This window comes from Trifolium pratense, linkage group LG1, assembly GCF_020283565.1.
Source record: "Trifolium pratense cultivar HEN17-A07 linkage group LG1, ARS_RC_1.1, whole genome shotgun sequence".
Lineage (NCBI taxonomy): Eukaryota > Viridiplantae > Streptophyta > Magnoliopsida > Fabales > Fabaceae > Trifolium > Trifolium pratense.
In genome coordinates this window covers 32,877,077-32,895,406 of record NC_060059.1, presented here as the reverse complement: position 1 = coordinate 32,895,406, position 18,330 = coordinate 32,877,077, and the positions used below count along the sequence as shown (strand labels likewise).

The window sequence follows — 18,330 nt, the reverse complement described above, 5'->3', positions numbered from 1 at the left end:
TACTCTATATGGATAAAATTAAGATGAAAATTAAGAAAAAAAAATATACTAACTAAAATAAAATTTCACCGTAAAATAAAATTAAGTTCCAACTCCAAAATTAAAAAAATAAATAAATTCACTGTAAATGGTTAATTGTTATGTTTCGTTGTTCACTAATGCAAAATCGAAAGAAAAAAATTAATTAAATAATTTTCAACATATATGTAACTTTTTTAATAATAATAATAATAATAATAATAATAATAATAATATATTACATTAATCAATTTAAATTATTATCTCAAATATAAATTTGATATAAATTTAATTATTAATTAAAGATGTCCTTGTATCTTATTTACACATCAACTAGTTGACCAAGAATTTTACCAAAACTGCAATTAATTTATCGGCTATAAACTAACTATTAGCTATAACTATAAGTTATAACTTATGAACTATCTGTTAGCTTATCAATCATCCGTTATTTTTACCAAATACAACTTTTTTCTTCACCGAATCACATACCAATTTAAATTGAATACTTAAAAGAGCACTCTTCGTTAAATAAATTAAAATGTTTCACTTTTTAAATAAATTATTTATTTAAATTAAATACTTAAAAAGAACACTCTTCGTTAAAGAGATCCTTTAAAAAAAATTCCAGTTATTGAAAAAATAAAAATATGATTTCTCTTTCCGACAGGCTGACTAAAATTGCTTGTATTGACCGAACACAGTCCCTTCATCATCTTCTGCATGTCATCATGTCCTTTAAACACATTCATCATGGGCGTGGCAGTGATGCTAAGGGAATACACTTCTACCAAACTATTCAACTTCCTCACTTGCACAGCGAAGAACTAGTAAGCACAAATATTCACCTTCTATTTTTCTTCTTTTCTTACATGCAAAATAGTAGTAAGCATAAATAGATCCATTTATTTTGCATCATTCTTCCAAACCCTTACAAAAAAGATCCATTTTTCAAACCCTGTAGCTTTAACCAGCTCCAGCTCCAGCTCTGTTAGGATTTCTTTACATTTGTGAAATTAGTATTGCCATAAATGGAATTAATTTATGTACCAACCCTTTAACTGATCCAATGTTTCACTTTATTATTAATATGGAAAAATGTTTGAATGCTCCAGTGCCACTTTATGTGTTTGAATGTTTGATAGAACAATTATTGGTCAAATTTTACTTATCTAGCCAAACTTTGCATTAACGTGCATCTTCCCCTAAGAACCAGAGGGTTAATACAAAAAAAAATAAAATTTAGAGTTTGATTCTTGATAGAACAATTATTGGTCAAATTTTACTTATCTGACCAAACTTTTAGGTTTGTAGTCATTGTGTTTGTTAAAATGCCCCAACCGTGGTTGGCTTTCCTAGAAATACATTTTAGGTTCAATTCTATTGATGGCAACCTCATAGAATCAGTATATATCTAGAAAATAACAATAAGCACATGGTTAGATTGGTCATATCCGCTATATATGAAGGCTTGTGTTGCTAAATTAGCTATCCGTTCTTGCTTACTGAGGTTTTGTTCTTGATGTTGCTGGCCTTATTATTGCAAATGGATCTCATTATTCTTGAGTTTTTCAATTTCATTCATAGTTTGATAACTAATTTGAGAGAAGTTCCCACCATTTTGGTTTCGGTTCTCTCTTTTGTATTGTTGCCGATGATCAGGTTTATTTAGGTATTTGTGCTAGACTTAAAATGTGGATGAGGAGGCTCAATACAATTTGCTTAAATCTCTTGGTGTATGACCTTGGTTTTCATTATCCAATGAAGTTTGCTTCTTGTCAAAAATAAAATAAGACTGATTTTTCCACTCAACATTTTGACACTAAAAACAAACGAGCATGTCTGCTTTGTTTCATTAATCTTCATTGGTTATTGAAAGTGAATCTCATTGGTTATTGAAATGTTCTTGCAGATGATTCCTAGGAATTTTGTAGAGGGATATTGGAAAGATGTATCAAATCCAATATCCTTTATACTTCCAAATGGGTCTGATTGCAAAATGTATTGGGTTCAACATGGTGATGATATTTGGCTTCAGAATTGGAAAAAGTTTTCAAGGTCGCTTAGATGCGGAGATCTTTTAGTTTTTCAATACACAGGAGGATCAGATTTTCATGTCATTATATTAGATGATAGTAAATTAGAAATTGACTATTCAAGTATGAGATGCAATAATAATGACCAAGATTCAAGCAAACAATATATTAGTACTAAACTAGAAGAAGAAGAAGAAGAAGAGTGTGATGATGCTGACTGTGTTGAGGTTCCGAATGATAATGAAAATACCAAACAACCCTTCAAGAAAAAGAAAATCAACTCAAATGATTGTGCTGCTACACATACTCCTCAAAGAAGAAGGATTAATATGACTGCAACCGCGCAAAAAGTCTCAAGAAAGTTCATCTGCTTCCTTTGATTTATTAATAGGTAAAATATGTTTTTAATTAGTTTCTATGTTTATTCAAATTTTATGGTATATTTGCAGAGGTGAATAGTAATAGAGGAGGCATGGGTAAGAAAGCTAAGAAATGCACAAAAATTAAAGATGGTAACAAGAGAAGCTGCACAAATTCTATTCCCAATGAGAATCCCAGTTTCACTCTCACATTACCTCGATCTTACGTGGAAGGTGATAAGTTAAAATTGGTATGTTTTCCTATACTTTTTTTTTTATAGTAAATGGTGATTTTTGTACCTAAATGTGTGAGACACATTCAATTTACTATAACAGTTGAATGTATTGAAATTACAAAAAAATCCCAAATGCTGCTTTTGTTAGTCATTTTATCGACTACATTGTCTAACATAAGACATATTCACGGACGGAAGTAATTAACCAAAAACACATTAAGAGTTTTCTACAGAGTCTCACACATTTAGTTAATGAATATATTTTAATTAATATATATTTCAAAACAATGAGCTGAAGCAGAGGATACCAAATTGGTTTTCAAAAGAATACATGAATGAGTTGTTGCAAATGAATGCAACGATTAGAAGTGTTGGTGAGGACCGGACATGGCGTGTGAAGTTATTCTTTGAAGTACCCAAAAGAAACTTTTTAATGACCACCGGTTGGAAGCCATTTTCACAAGCACATAACTTGCAAGTTGGTGATGTATGCAAATTTGAGATGACTCAACGAGAACCACTTTCATTCACGGTTACTATTATTCCAGCTACAAATAAACCATGCCCGGAGCAGTTTAAAGGTATTTCTTTCATTATTATTGTTTAATTTGATACATTTTTTTTGAAACGGTAAATATTAGCAATTAGTTGTTAAGTTAGTATTTTTGTTCTTTGTCTTAGTTTGAACCCAGGACCACCGGCTCTTTTAACCCTTGTTTATATTGGAATAGACGCTATAATTTTAAGAGCACTAAAACAATGATCAAAAGTAAAAAGAGATATATTTACCAGGATTATTTTATTTTTTTTACACGGATTAAAAGTGATATATTTGTGAGGACAAAAATACAAATATAAACTTTAGTTTTAATGATCTAATGGTTGTTTACACATTTATATGAATTAATTTAAATCCTCTTTGTTTTTTATATACGATTTGTACATAGTATTACTATTATTTTCTCCAACTTTTTCATTGGATCCCTAACAAGGTTGTGGACCTGCAGAAAACCAACGAGTCCAAGAAAACTCGGGTACAACTCCTATAGAAGATATGGAATATGTGGGCAATTTTGAAGAAGGAATTTCAGGGATCTTCCCAAAAACACATGGTCTTACAAATATCGATCTTAACTTTAATTATTTTTCAAGTTTATATAGTGTAGTTAATCAAGGATACATACATTCACAAATCATGTTGTTTTCTTTGTTGTTAATTACTGCAGATTCTGAAAGTCTGAATTTACACAATAAGTTCAAGGTTTTTGTAACATCATTATTCATGGTATGAACCGCATAAAATGTCATCGTTTCCATGTATATAGCTTTGTGTGTGATTATATATATAAAATTTTAATTTGTTCTTATAAATTGCAGCTGGTCATACCAAGTGAGTTCTTGACGAGACACAATATTTCTAGTGGAAATTCAGTTGAGTTGAAAGTAGGGGAAGGAACATGGTTTGTAGAGGTGAGTTTTAATCAACATCTTGATTATGGATGGTTCACTAAAGGTTGGCCAGAATTTGTGAGAGAATGCAAAGTAAAGATTGGAGACACTTGTTTGTTTGAGATGATTGATGTGCAAAATCACGTGTTTAAGGTTTCAATTATCCTAGACTAGATGTTTAGAAGAACGTTTGTGTTTTGTCATTTATATGTTATATAATCACTCCATATGGAATTAAGAGAGCACTCCTGATGTTGTTTTAGAACTAGGAGACCTTGTTGTTGTTAGGCAATACTAGTATATGTAATAGACCTTTAGTTGTAATTGGGTTAAGGGTATCATTGGACGAACCATGAGAAAACCACCCCTCCTTGATAGATCAAGAAGAAGAAAAAAAAACTAGGTTAAGGTGGGGGCGGCGGCTATCATTGGACGAACCATGAGAAAACCAAATTGTGTGTTTTTGGCTCAGGTCAAAATTTGTCCATTAAAATTAAGCGGACAAAATCAAACAAAATAATGGGAAATTAAATGGCCAAAAGTGTAACTAAATCTAATATATATATATATATATTTTATTAGTCATACATGATACATTTATACTTTACTAAAGTTCTTCTATTATTGAGTAAAAATAAAAAATAAAATCTATCTATTAAATAATTTACACTCTAAAAATAATAATAATAATAATTTACACTCTCTCCATTTTAAAATGAATGACTCAATTTAACCATGTTTACTATTCACATTTTTTATCATATTTTTTTTATTAATATATATAAAATAAAAACAAACATTAATATATAAGATGTTGGATTTGTTTGGATGAATATTTTTTAAATATCAACTTCTATATAATTTTTATTTTTATTTTTATAATAGAGAGGGCTACTGCCCAACGAAAAAAAATTACACTGAAATTAGTCTCGGAGTCGTGATCCCCATTACATCAGAAAGTACAAACTCTCTAGCCTGCGGAGGACAAACATCATATATAATTTTACTATTGTATAATTAAAAAGAGGAGAGTTATATTGACTCCAAGAGTAAGTTATAAAAGCTACTCCAAATCATGGCCTTTGATTTTAATATTCATTAATGGCTAAGATGAATTGATCATAAAACACAAAGTGGGACTTATGTTTTTATTGTATTGGAAAATTATCAAAACATACTTTAAATAGAAGAGAATGAAATTAATTATAATCATTAATCGTGAAAACAATGATTCCTCTCTCTTATTTTTTTTATGCATAAAAAATTATTAAGAAATAAAATACAATTGCATAAAAACAAATAACTGGTCTAGACCAAAAAAAAATCGATACATGTTCTTATAAAAATACTAGCACAAGATGAACCAAGGCTAAGTGGAAAGAGAACCAAGAACCTACATATAGCAGAAAACCAACATACACAACTCATTCTACCACCAATCAACCAAAAAGAAAAAACATTAACTATTCTTGCTTTGTTCTTTCTCTTTTTCAACAATTTTGAATGATCCATCTCAATATAAGGTTCACTATTTAATTTCTCGCTAGCATTAGGATCAGAACCTGTTAAAATATTTTCATGAGATGTTTCCACTTCTACTGGCATATTACTCCCTCTGTCCCAAAATAATTATCACATTTTACTACTGCACACTTGCAGATGCACAATTTTGATAAAATTATGAAAAATTTATATTTTGATAGTAGTCATCGAGACAAATCTAACAAGATCTCATAGGCTAATATTTATCTTTATACATTAGTAAAAAAATGTGGTAAAAATATATTGTATGAATAGTGCATACAGTCAAATTGTGACAATAATTTTGAGACGGACGGAGTACATGGAATGGAACCTCTTCAAAAGCATTGACATCCATTACTAAAAACCTGTTTATTTCTTCAACAAAATCATTACAAATTAAATTATTAAATTAACCTATTGTTCAAATTTATAAAAAAAAAACAAAAAATATTTAACTAACAAAAAAAAAAAGTGCCGTAAAAAAAGCATATATATACTTGTAACAAAAAAACATACACCACAAAAAGAAATGGTATACTTGCAAAATAGAAAAGAAAAGAAGCATAATGTAAAAAATTCTTGTTTTCCGGTGTGATAAAAAAATAAATTTTTGCTTAATAATTATAATTAATTCATTCTCTTTTATTTAAAGTATCTTTTGATAATTTTTCAATATAATAAAAAAATAAGTCTCACTTTATGTTTTATGATCAATCAATCTTAGCCATTAATGAATATTAAAATCAAAGGCCATAATTTGAAGTAGATTTTATAACTTATTCTTGGAGTAATATAACCGCCCAATTTAAAATATTAATGATTAAAGCGATATGGAAGAAACAAGTGAGACCGATGGAGTATATACACCGTTTTGGATTTGTATGGACATTGGGGCTAAAAGTCAAAGGGAACAAGTGTTTTCTGTATTCACCACCAACCACCAACACAACACAGTCTCTTCATCTTCATCATCATTACTATCATATGTCATTTGAAAATTATGGGCGTGGCAGTGATGCTAAGGGCATTCACTTCTACCAAACTATTCAACTTCCTCAGTTACAAGACCAAAACCTAGTAAGCATCGTAACTATTCACTCTTTTTTTTTTTCAAGTACAAGTACAATTTCTTTTGCATTATTACTTATTCCCTTGTTAACAAAACAAAATACCCATTTTTGAAACCCTCTAATGTAATTTATTAGAGATTAGGGGGAAAAATGTTAGGGTTTCCTAACACAACCGCTTGTAGTCAATGTGTTTGTTGAAATGCCCCAACACTGTTTGGCTTCTTGAATAAAGCCCCAACACTGCCATTGATGGCCACCACCATTATCAACATCCTCTCCACACTTCAAATGCCTCTCTGTAGTTAGTTTGGTGGTATCCGAGACTATTAGAGATATAGAAAGTTATAGTCACTTTTATCATTTTTGTATCATCTTAGGCTCATCAATACAATATACTTTAACTTTTATCTCTTTAAAGACTCCATATCAGGCCCAATTACTGACTGTTGTGAATCCGAAGAAACCACACCAATAAATCCTTTAGTGTGTGGAACAAACGAATAAGCAACCAAATCAAATGGAATAAGCAATTAAACACAAAAGCTAAAACTATGAAAATGATAAAGAACACGATGAAATTGTTTACTCAGTTATGTTAAAACCAACCTACTCTGGGGGAGAGAGACTCTCCGTTCCACTATCAATGAAAAAACTTGATTACAAAGATTCAATACAAGAGTTGCAAGGATTTAGAGTTTTCCTAAATTCTACCATTTTCCCGAATCTCTCCCCGAGATTCAATCAATAAGTGTTTACAAGATGAAAGAATGAGTTCCAAACCCTAGAGATTACCCAAGAGAAACCCTCTTATCCCTATCCTTGATGTTGGCGGAAAACCCCTTTCCAAAACCCTCATTTTCTCTCTCATCCGCTCCCTCAGATCTACGGAAAAAACACACAGCAGTATATATACTGCAGAGTTGCGCCTCATGCGCAAAAAACCCGCGCCTCATGCGCAAGTGGCAGCAGCTAAAGGCTGCATCTGCCAGTTCTGCGCCTCATGCACGAAAAACCTGCTCCTCATGCGCAAATGGCAGCAGCAACCATACCTTCTGCACATTGTTTTCAAGGCAATTTCCAACACTGACTAATCTGAGAGACACATACCCCATCGTTCACTAGTGCTAGAGCTTTTGCTCTGTATGGAATGACCCAACACAGAAAGTGGCATTGGAAAGATTCAAACACGAGACCTTGAGAGAAGCACACTCCAAAGTCTCAAACCTTTAACCTTTAACCTTTCATCATCAATATATTTAAAGATAAAGATTATGGATCCCCTTTTCTTATTGGCCAATGACCATGTTTGGAGCTAATTGGTTTGGTTGTCAGGACCAAATATTTGGTATGGCAATGCCCATTTGGCTTCCGTTCTCTCTATGTGTATTGTTGCCATGGGTCTGGTTTGCTCAGGTAATTTTGGTAAATGTGGATGGTAAGTGACCCAACATAATTTGCTTCAATCAGCTGGTGTATTGACTTTGGTTTTCATTATTTTGAATGACGTTTGCATCTTGTCAAAAAAAAAAAAAAAACCAAAGACCGATTTCATCTAAAATTTTGACACTAAAAACAAACAACCATGCATGTATGCTTTGATACATAAATCTTCATTACTAGTTCAATCCAAGCTGAAACTCATCGGTTTTTGAAAATGTTCTTGCAGATGATTCCAAGGAATTTTGTAGAGAGATATTGGAAAGATGTATCAAATCCAATATCTCTTAAACTTCCAAATGGGTCTGATTGCAAAATGTGTTGGGTACAACAAGGTGAAGATATTTGGATTCAGAATTGGAAAAGGTTTGCACGGTCACTTAGATGCGGAGATCTTTTAGTTTTTCAATACAAAGGAGGATCAGATTTTCATGTCATTATATTTGATGATAGTAAACTAGAAATTGACTATTCAAGTATGAGGTACAATGATGACCAAGAAGAGGAAGAGAGTGAAAATACTGAACAACCCCTCAAGAAAAAGAAAATCAACTCAAATGGTAGTGTTGTTACACCTCAAGGGACTAGCATTGACAGGAGAAAAATTAATATGAATGCAATCCAGCAAAAAGTTTCAGGCAAGTTCATCTATTTCCTTTGATTTACTTAGGCAAAATTACATCTTTAGTCCTTTAACTTTATTCTAGGTAACGATTTAGTCCTTTATCTTTTTTTTTACGCCATTTTTGTCCTTTTTGGTCCTTTATTCATGTTTGTATATGATTTTTCACGCTTCAAATCTATGATATTCTTTTACGGCATAACATATATTTATGATTGAAAGCGAACAAAGAAAGAAAACTTTAAATTTGAAGCTTGACATTCATATCCAAACATGAAAAAAGGACTAAAATGTTATAAAAAAAGATAAAAGACTAAACCGTTACCTGAAATAAAGTTAAAAGACTAAAGATGTAATTTTGCCATTTATTTATAGGTAAAAGTATTACGTTTTAGTCCTATCCATACAAATTACAAAAGTACATTATTTTGTTGTTACATAAGTACATGTTTCTAGTCTTGGACTTTATTTATTTATGTATTTTTTTATTTATATTTGTTCTTCTCTTTAGATTAAATTAATTTTCAAGACTATAACAAAAATAAAAAATTCAAGACATGAAAATTTTATTTTGTACCTTTCAAATGCTGAAAATAGTTCTATTTTTTTTGCAGAGGCTAATAGTTACAGCGGAGGTATGGGTAAGACAGTTAAGAAATGCGCTAAAACTAAAGATGGGAATGAGAGAAGCTGCACAAGTTCTAATCCCAGTTTCACTCTCACATTACCGCGATCTTATGTTGAAGGTGGAAAAATAAGGCTGGTATGTTTCCTATAATTATATTTTAATTTTTTTTTTATAGTAAATAGTGTTTTTTTGTACCTAAATGTGTGAGAGACTTTCACTTTATTATAAGAATTGAATGTATTGAAATTACAAATCCACAAATGCCACTTCTGTTAGTAATTTTATTGACTAAGTTAACCAACGGAAGACATATTCACGGATGAAAGTAACTAACCAAAGACACATTCAAAGTTGCGACGGAGCCTGAGCCTCACACATTTAGTTAATGAATATATATTTTAATTAATATCTACTTTACACCATGAGCCGAAACAGAGGATACCTACTCAGTTTTCGAAAGAATACATGAATGAGTTGTTGCAAATGAATGCAACCATTAGAAGTGTTGGTGAGGACAGGACATGGGACGTGAAGTTAATCTTTGATGAACGCAAGAGAAATTTTGAAATGAGAACTGGTTGGAAGTCATTTTCACAAGAACATAACTTGCAAATTGGTGATGTATGTAAATTTGAGATGACTCAACGAAGACCACTTTCATTCACAATTACTATTAACCGAGCTACAAAGGAACCATGCCCGGAGCAGTTTCAAGGTATTTCTTTCATTATTATTGTTCTTGGAAAGATATATATTTTATTATAGTTTAATTTTGATACATTTGATTAATGTAAAATATTCTAATTTGTCAACAAATTACAATCTACTATATTTTAAAATTTTTTGAAGGTTTAAATTTATTTTTGTCCATGTAAATATATTATTCTTTTCTTTTAATCCCTACAATTCTTTTAGGATATTCAATGTATTAAATCCATTTTGTTATTGATATGCGATTTGGACATAGCTTTAGTAGATTTTTTCCAACTTCTTCATTCAATCCCTTACAAGGTTGTGGACATGCAGAAAACCAACGTGTCCACGAAAAATCAGAGACAACTCCGGTAAAAGATATGGAATATGTGGGCAATTTTGAAGAAGGACTTTTAAGGAGCTGCGCCAAAACACATGGTCTTAAGAGTATTGATCTTAACTTTAATTATTTTTCAAGTTTGTATAGTGTACCCGTAATCGAGTATACATTCACAAATCATGTTTTCTTTGTTGTTAATTACTGCAGATTCTGAAAGTCCGAATTTACACAATACATTCAAGGTTTTTGTAACATCATTATTCATGGTATGAACTGCATAAAATGCCATCGTTTCCATGTATATAGCTTTGTGTGTGAATATATAAAATTTTATTTGTTCCTATCAATGCAGCTGGTCGTACCAAGTGAGTTCTTGAAGAAACACAATATTTCTAGTGGAAATTCAGTGGAGTTGAAAGTAGGGGAAGGAACATGGTTTGTAGAGGTGAGTTTTAATCAACATCTTGATTATGGATGGTTCACTAAAGGTTGGCCAGAATTTGTGAGAGAATGCAAAGTAAAGATTGGAGACACTTGTTTGTTTGAGATTGTTGATTTGGAAAATCATGTGTTCAAGGTTTCAGTTATCCTAGATGTTTAGTAGAACGTTTGTGTGTCGTCATTTTGTAATGATCGATGTATATGTTATATTTCATATAAACTTTAATACAATCACACGAGTTTGTTTGAGATGATTGATGAACAAAAACATGTGTTCAAGGTTTCAATTAGAAGAACATTGATGTGTCTTGTTTATTTTCAACTGGTGTTGTTTTAGAGCTTGTAACACTCTCAGTTCATTTTGTAATTATTTCTATCTCACTTCATTTATAAATCGATGAATTATATATAATTTAGAGCCTACTAATTATATTTATAAATGGATGAATTATATTATATATAATCGGTGGCAGGTTTGATTTTGCAAATCCTGCCCATTTGACAGTGCCAACAGCCAGGAGTATCCATCTAAGTATGTCATACTTTCGATCATGGTATTGCATTGTGGTTACGGCTGTGGATGTGGTAACTGTTGAGGTTGGTGTGATTGTAGTCATCGTGGTTGCTGCAACGCACATTGCAAGGGGCTAGAGTTTGAGTATCCAGGATTTTCCACTTGTTAGATGTGAAATTATAACGACTAGACTATTTAACAAAAAAATATATTAGTTTATAACAGTTTCCATTCCGTTTACTTTTCAACCAATAGAATGAATGATTGGATCGGTCTGGTGTTCAACAATCAGTATGAAGGTTATCTTCATTTTCTTAAATTTGGAGCTACAGTGAAAACAAAAAAGGGAATGAAAATCCGTCATTTAATTTTGTTAGCAATAATGTGAAATATTTGGCGAATAAGGAACAATATCATTTTTAGAGGTGAAGTAGAAAGTATTAAATTTATCTCTTGGTATTGGTTTTTAGGGACAGCCGGTCGTCTTTGTAATTTTGTTTTCTTTGATTGGTCTAATAATCCCTTAACGTGTCTTAGTAGCATTTAAGAGATTTTTCATTATGAATTGTAAGGGTTTGAGTACCCCTTGTACTCCTTACTAATTTCATCATTTGCTTATTAAAAAGAAAAAACCAATAGAATGAATATATATGATATAAAAGAAGAGGAAATCCCTTTTAATTTTGAGTTTTGCTAACTAGTGTTTAAGACTAATCTTAAGAAGATAAGAAATAGTTCAGTTCAAAACTCAACTTTAATTTGATATAAATTATTTAACTCAAACTCATCCACAACTCAACTCAATTCGGCTCTTTAGCATTAATCGTATAATTTAAACTTTAGCATGAATCATATAATTTAAGTTTTTTTTTTTACTAAATCATATAATTTAGGCTTAATTAGTCTAATTGTCCCTTAAAAATATTTTAGGTTTCATAATGGTCCCTTAAAGAAAAAAATGTTCGGATTGGTCATTTAAAAAAAAAAAGTCCGGATTGGTCCTTAAAGACATACATGTTTGTCCTATTAGTCATTTCTATTAAATTTTAACTCTAAATATAACAAAAAATTTCAATGGTTAAAATTTTAAAAATTAATAAGGTTTTTGGTGGACCACTTACATTTAATGAGATCCACAATTCATTTAACTAAAACTAACGTTTTTTGTAAAAAATTGACGGAAATGACCAATGTGAGAAATGGATGTGTCTTTAAGGAACCAATCCAAACATTTTTTTTAAGGGACTATTGTGAAACCTAAAATGTCTTTAAGGGACCAATAGACTAATTAAGCGTATAATTTAAGTTAAATTAAGTATAGGGGGAAGATTTACATCCTTCTCAAAGCTAAATCGGGTACTTAAAATATCCATTTATTTTATCCGCGAATATTCATTGGACTATTCGCTTCGTGTCTGTGCTGCATTTTATCTGCGGATATCTACGAGTACAAATATTTTTACTATCCCTACACCAATAATATAATACGGGTCATCTCCGATCATTCCTCTCCAGTGATCTGTCCATCAATAATATCATAGTGTTTACCGCTAATATTTACTAAAAATCAATAGTTGAAATCAAACTGGACCATTAAGTGGTTGAAGAGGATCAAATTCCCTTGAGAACCAATAACATAAAAATCTACCAACAATTGAAAAATCAAAACTAACTAAACATAAATTATCAAAATATAAAATTAATTTTCTTGTAAAAAAAATAAATTTATAAATTTTAAAGAATTTAATTTATATGCACTGTCAGTGTAAAGTTATTTTACACATGCATCCAATAATATATTGACACATCATGTATGATATTTAAAAACACATGATGTGTCACATTGATTAAATGATGTGGCAACGCATCATTGGATGTATGTCTAAAGAATCTTTACACCGAGAGTCCACAATAATTATTTTAAAATTGAGTAAGCTTATGGCCAAATAAGTCGAAATAATTATATATATATATATATATAGCTCAAATTCAATTGATTTGATCCATGAACCAAATTGAATTAATTACTTATCGAATGTCTCAACTATGCTCAAGTTCATTCATTGTCATCACACCTTTTTAATTCCTATTCTCATCTTCACAATATAGTACTCCCTCCGGTCCTTTTTATAAGGAACACTTAGGGCAAAAAATTTGGTCATTTTTATAAGAAACTTTGACAAATTTTCAAATGTTTTAAATGTTCAATTTCACTCATGCCCTTATTTATTATGAGAGAGAATTTAAAAATAAGTAAATTAGTTGAATAAAGAGTAATTAAATAAGGGTATATATGGAATAAATTTAAATTTATAAGAGTATTAAATGAAAATAATTATGTTAAATGTGATTCATTGGTCTGTGTGATTTTTTCAAATTGTTCCTTATAAAAAGAACCGGAGGGAGTACTTCATACACACGCTTCCAGTTCTAACATAGTAACCCATAAAATCATTCATTTAAAAGAAGTTCAGGTTTCCTCCATTTATTATCTCTCCATTTATTCTTTATTTAGAGAGATAGACACAAGAAAAAATTAGTGGGGTCCACAAATTAGTGGGACCCACTTTTAATGGGTCCCACTAATTTTTAATGTGTCTATCTTCTCCATTTAGAGAGAGATAGACACAAGAAAAAATTAGTGGGGTCCACAAATTAGTGGGACCCACTTTTAATGGGTCCCACTAATTTTTAATGTGTCTATCTCTCTCCAAATGAAAAATAAATGGAGGGATAATAAATGGACAGAACCCAAACTCATTTAAAAGGTTGCATGATTTCCATTCACCATGGCCGTGGCAGTGAAGCTAAGGGAATTCATTTCTATCAGACTATTCAACTTCGTCAGTTGCAAGACCAACAACTTGTAACCACACTCACTCACTTTCTTTTTTCCATTTTTGTTTGCATTACCAAACAAGACCCATTTTTCCAATACTTGATGAGTTTATTATCATAAATGGAATTTAAAGTGAACGTTTTAATTTCATATGTTTCTCAAGTTCTGCTTTTTGTATAGTATTTTCTTGTTTGACTGTTTAAGGTTTTGTAGTCAATGAAATGTGTTTGTTGAAATGTCTCAACAAAGAATATAAGATATGTGTTTGTTAGTACTACTGACTCACCTATAGAAAAAATGACTTATTTTGAATTCAACAGAGCGTAAAATTGGTTAGAAATTTATTTTGGAAATGTTGTTATGTTCTTTTGGCTGAAGGCCTGCAACACGTTCTTCGTTATGATTTCAGGGCCGTTTGGATTGGATTATTTTAGAGCTTATGCGAAACAATTTATGCAAATAAATAAACTTTTATGAATTATTATAAGCTTTTCAAAGTAGGTTATGAGAAAACAACTTATATTGATACAATTTTTGTTAGTAAAACTTATGAATTAACATAAAACTTTATTTATTTGCATAAGCTATTTTCATAAGCTTAAAAATAAGCCAAATCCAAACAGTCCCTTAGTACATGTTGACAACAAAGTGTTGGAGTTTAGTCCTCATGGAAGACCCTTTTATTGGTCCATTGATTTATTTTGTCTAAGATATATTGGCTTTGCTGTCATGTTTGGTACATATGTTTTGAAGACATGTAGTAATTGAATATCAGCTTGATAGTATTGTACAAGCCTCCCGTTTCAAGATATATTTCTTTGTTGATTTGATGATGTCTAACTTTGTTTTCACTCTGTTGTTGTGCTTCTGTCGATATAATTTCTGCTTGCTGGTTAATCATTTTCCTTATGGCTTTGTCGATGTTTGCTTATTGGTTTTTGAAAATGTGCTTGCAGATGATTCCAAGGAATTTTGTAGAGAGTTATTGGAAAGATGTATCAAATCCAATATCCCTTAACCTTCCAAACGGGTCTGATTGCAAAATGTAAACAAGGTAATGATATTTGGCTTCAGAATTGGAAAGGTTTGCACGGTTGCTTAGATGCGGGGAGCTTTTAGTTTTTCAATACAAAGGAGGATCAGATTTTCATGTCATTATATTTGATGATATAGTAAACTAGAAATTGACTATTCAAGTATGAGGTTCAATGATGACCAAGAAGAAGAGCGTGAAAATTCCGAACAGCCCCTCAAGAAAAAGAAAATGAACTCAAATGATATTGCTACTACCGCTGCTACACCTCAAGGGACAAACATTGACAAAAATGGAACCAAGCAAAATATCTTAGGCAAGTTAATCTACTTGCTTTTATTTATTTAGCAATTTATGGGTAAAATATATTTATCTTAGATTTTGTTTTTAGTATTTCAATCCACTTTTTAATCTATATTCATGGCTAAAATATACTTAAATTAAATTAATTTTCTAGTCTTTCATACAAAAAAAATCAAGTTAAGAAATGTACTTTTCATATGCTGAAAATAGTTTTTAAAGTTTTGCAGAGGCTAATTGAAACAGAGAAGGCAGGGGTCAGAAAGCTAAGAAATGCACAAAAACTAAAGATGCAAATAAGAGATGCTGCACTAACTCTCATCTTGAGGAGAATCCCAATTTCACTTTCAAATTATCGCGATCTAATGTGGAAGGTACATTGCTATGTTTCCTATACTGATTTTTATAGTAAATAGTGATTATTGTACCTAAATGTGTGACAGGCTTTGATTTCACTATATGAACTGAATGTATTTCAATTACAAACAAATCCCCACATGCCTCTTCTGTTACTAACGGAAGACATATTCAAGATGAAAGTAATTAACCAAAGGCACACTCAAAGATTATTGTTGCGACAGAGCCTTGCATTTTTATTTTAATGAATATATTTTAATTAATATATATTTCAAAACCATGAGCTGAACGGAACATACCCAATGTAGTCAGGTTCGAGATCCTACGGAGAATTGGTAGGCTGGTTGAGAATTGTAAGATCGGGATCGTAGCTCGATTCGTAAGATCCTACTCAAGGATAAAACTGTAACTTCACGTATATACATATACACATAAACATAACAAATATATAATACATGAACAAAACAAACTTAATTAATTAATATTTCATAGACATCATTCCAAATGTTCACAAGTTCTTATAAGAAGCAACAATAGGGTTAAAAAAAACAAAATGAAAACAGAGGGTTGAAACTTGAGAGTAAAAGAGATGAGTTCAGAAGGTTTCAGTGAAGACAGAGGTTTAAGTGAAAGAGATGGTTGAATGTAAGAGAGGAGTGAACGAAAATGAGAAAGGAGTGAAAACAAACATACACTAACCGCCAGCGAATTCTAATACACATAACAATGCAGAATCCATCCATGAATCAATATCAAAGGTTGTTGGTACAAAGACATAGCATACAAATATCCAAATAGAGTATAGAACTACTCATAAGTCATAACTTGAGGTTGAAAAATACCAAACACACAAAAAACAAGAAACCAACAAAATATCCAACTACAAACAACGAGAAATAAAACATGGAATAATGAAACAAACACATATAATTCAAATATTGCACCAGTTTCTTCAAATTATAACTTCAAATACAAGCTTTCAATCAACAATTCATGCCAACCCTGCAAAGCATCAACATAAATAATTCATGAATATAATTAGTAATCAAAATATTCCTTCATGTATGTATATATTCATGCAAAAGAAGAACTTTAGTTTCACAATATCCATTTAATTAATGTTATTCAAATATAAAAAACATGAACAAATTCTTAAAAGCGAAAAGAAACAAACAAATAATGAACAAAGAAAGAAAGAAAAACCCCGCTACTTCTTACGACTTCGTTGCTCTGAGGCTCGCTTAATAGTAGTAATAGTAAAAAAAAGTGGTTCGGATCGAGTCATCTTAAACATACAAACATCACCAATTTGCAAGTTATATTCCTTGGAAAATGGCTTCCAACCACTTTTCACAACGGAATAATCACGTTCCCGATCATACTTCACCCCCACCTTCCATGTCCGATCCTCACCAACCATTCTTATCCTTGCAATCCCTTCAAAACCTTCCATGTATCTTCTTGAAAAATCACATGGAATCCTCTGTTTCATCAATTAATGGTTTTGTTAGAGATATATTAATTAAAGCCAAAGTTAGTAGAATTTTCAATAGTAAACTTACAAACAAATAGCCTTTTGCATAAGTTCGTGTCAGTGTAACCTCAAAACTTGGAATATTAGTCACACCTCTATTAGTCCCTGTAAATAAAAAATTAATATTCTCATCAAATGAACAATATTTAAAATATTCTCACCAAATACAAAGACACCATCAAAGTAAAAAAATGTCATAACTATTTAGATATGCTTGTTATCATTCTATATATAAATAAATTAAGTACATGGAAGTAATAATTTTTTATGATTAGCATAAAAATTCATATTCATTTTTTTCTTACCCCTTTTCCTTCTTTGAGATGTACTAGCAATATCAGTTTCATCAACAAATTTACTCCCTGCAAAGATAAAAAAATAAAAAAATCAATTTTTAGCATTTACAAAGTATAAGAATAAAAAACAAAAAAGTAATTAGATGAAAAGTCACTTGAGATATTTTGCTCTGTAGTATCATGTTCATCAGTGACTTCAACAAATTGAGCTTGATCTATGAAGTTGGAATAATCAATTTCCAAAGAATTGAGTCCAAATATGTTAAGCTGGAAACATGATCCTCCCATGTATTTGAAAAAAGCAAGATATCCAATTTTGAGAAACTTGGCTATTTTGTCCCAATTCTTTTGTAACCAAATATCGTCGACACGCTTCACCCAAAATAATGATTGTTGAGCACCATTTGGTAGTGTAATCACTACTGGATTTGGGATTCCCTTCCAATATTTTTCCACAAATTTCTTTGGTACCCACTGCAAAATATAAATTATCATAAGAAAAAAGCACAGTTGAGAAATGCAAGATGAAAAAGAGTAGAAAAGAACTTACAAGCTGTCCATTTTGGAGTTCATGATTTTGGATAATCTTGAAGAACTTTGGAGG

General features: G+C 30.9%; 2 protein-coding genes and 1 long non-coding RNA gene across 5 annotated transcripts; 2 read left to right on the top strand and 1 right to left on the bottom strand.

Annotated features, from left to right (window-relative positions):
- The first annotated feature begins 637 nt into the window (after window positions 1-637).
- Window positions 638-4,378, top strand: LOC123913547 (B3 domain-containing protein Os12g0591400-like). 2 transcript variants are annotated; one of them, XM_045964327.1, is made up of 7 exons: window positions 638-848; window positions 1,931-2,411; window positions 2,504-2,664; window positions 2,951-3,230; window positions 3,657-3,761; window positions 3,876-3,934; window positions 4,027-4,378. In XM_045964327.1, the coding sequence occupies exons 1-7, from the start codon at window positions 669-671 to the stop codon at window positions 4,270-4,272; spliced, it is 1,512 nt and encodes a 503-aa protein (XP_045820283.1). In that variant the 5' UTR covers window positions 638-668; the 3' UTR covers window positions 4,273-4,378. The 2 variants fall into 2 exon arrangements, with proteins under 2 accessions (XP_045820283.1, XP_045820282.1); XM_045964326.1 differs by having other exon boundaries at window positions 3,657-3,770; window positions 4,027-4,373.
- Window positions 4,379-6,459: 2,081 nt separating this feature from the next.
- Window positions 6,460-11,265, top strand: LOC123913536 (B3 domain-containing transcription factor VRN1-like). Of its 2 annotated transcripts, none has more exons than XM_045964321.1 (7): window positions 6,460-6,699; window positions 8,359-8,767; window positions 9,366-9,514; window positions 9,815-10,094; window positions 10,406-10,519; window positions 10,620-10,678; window positions 10,765-11,265. In XM_045964321.1, exons 1-7 carry the CDS (start codon window positions 6,475-6,477, stop codon window positions 11,011-11,013), a joined length of 1,485 nt encoding a protein of 494 aa, XP_045820277.1. In that variant the 5' UTR covers window positions 6,460-6,474; the 3' UTR covers window positions 11,014-11,265. The 2 variants fall into 2 exon arrangements, with proteins under 2 accessions (XP_045820277.1, XP_045820269.1); XM_045964313.1 differs by having other exon boundaries at window positions 10,391-10,519.
- A 5,838-nt stretch (window positions 11,266-17,103) lies between these two features.
- LOC123902596 lies at window positions 17,104-17,786 on the bottom strand. The gene is made up of 3 exons (XR_006807667.1): window positions 17,736-17,786; window positions 17,459-17,535; window positions 17,104-17,379 (listed from the first exon to the last, which is right to left on the bottom strand). It is a non-coding gene; the product is annotated as an uncharacterized LOC123902596 (long non-coding RNA).
- Window positions 17,787-18,330: the final 544 nt, after the last annotated feature.

Excerpts from the sequence above, each read along its gene's own strand:
- LOC123913547 (XM_045964326.1), top strand. The coding sequence starts at position 669 with ATGATTTCTCTTTCCGACAGGCTGACTAAAATTGCTTGTATTGACCGA. Across the intron at positions 2,412-2,503 it reads AACCGCGCAAAAAGTCTCAA|AGGTGAATAGTAATAGAGGA; the intron begins GAAAGTTCATCT and ends GTATATTTGCAG. Across the intron at positions 3,231-3,656 it reads ATGCCCGGAGCAGTTTAAAG|AAAACCAACGAGTCCAAGAA; the intron begins GTATTTCTTTCA and ends GTGGACCTGCAG.
- LOC123913536 (XM_045964313.1), top strand. The coding sequence starts at position 6,475 with ATGGAGTATATACACCGTTTTGGATTTGTATGGACATTGGGGCTAAAA. Across the intron at positions 10,520-10,619 it reads CAAAACACATGGTCTTAAGA|ATTCTGAAAGTCCGAATTTA; the intron begins GTATTGATCTTA and ends TAATTACTGCAG. Across the intron at positions 10,679-10,764 it reads TTGTAACATCATTATTCATG|CTGGTCGTACCAAGTGAGTT; the intron begins GTATGAACTGCA and ends CTATCAATGCAG.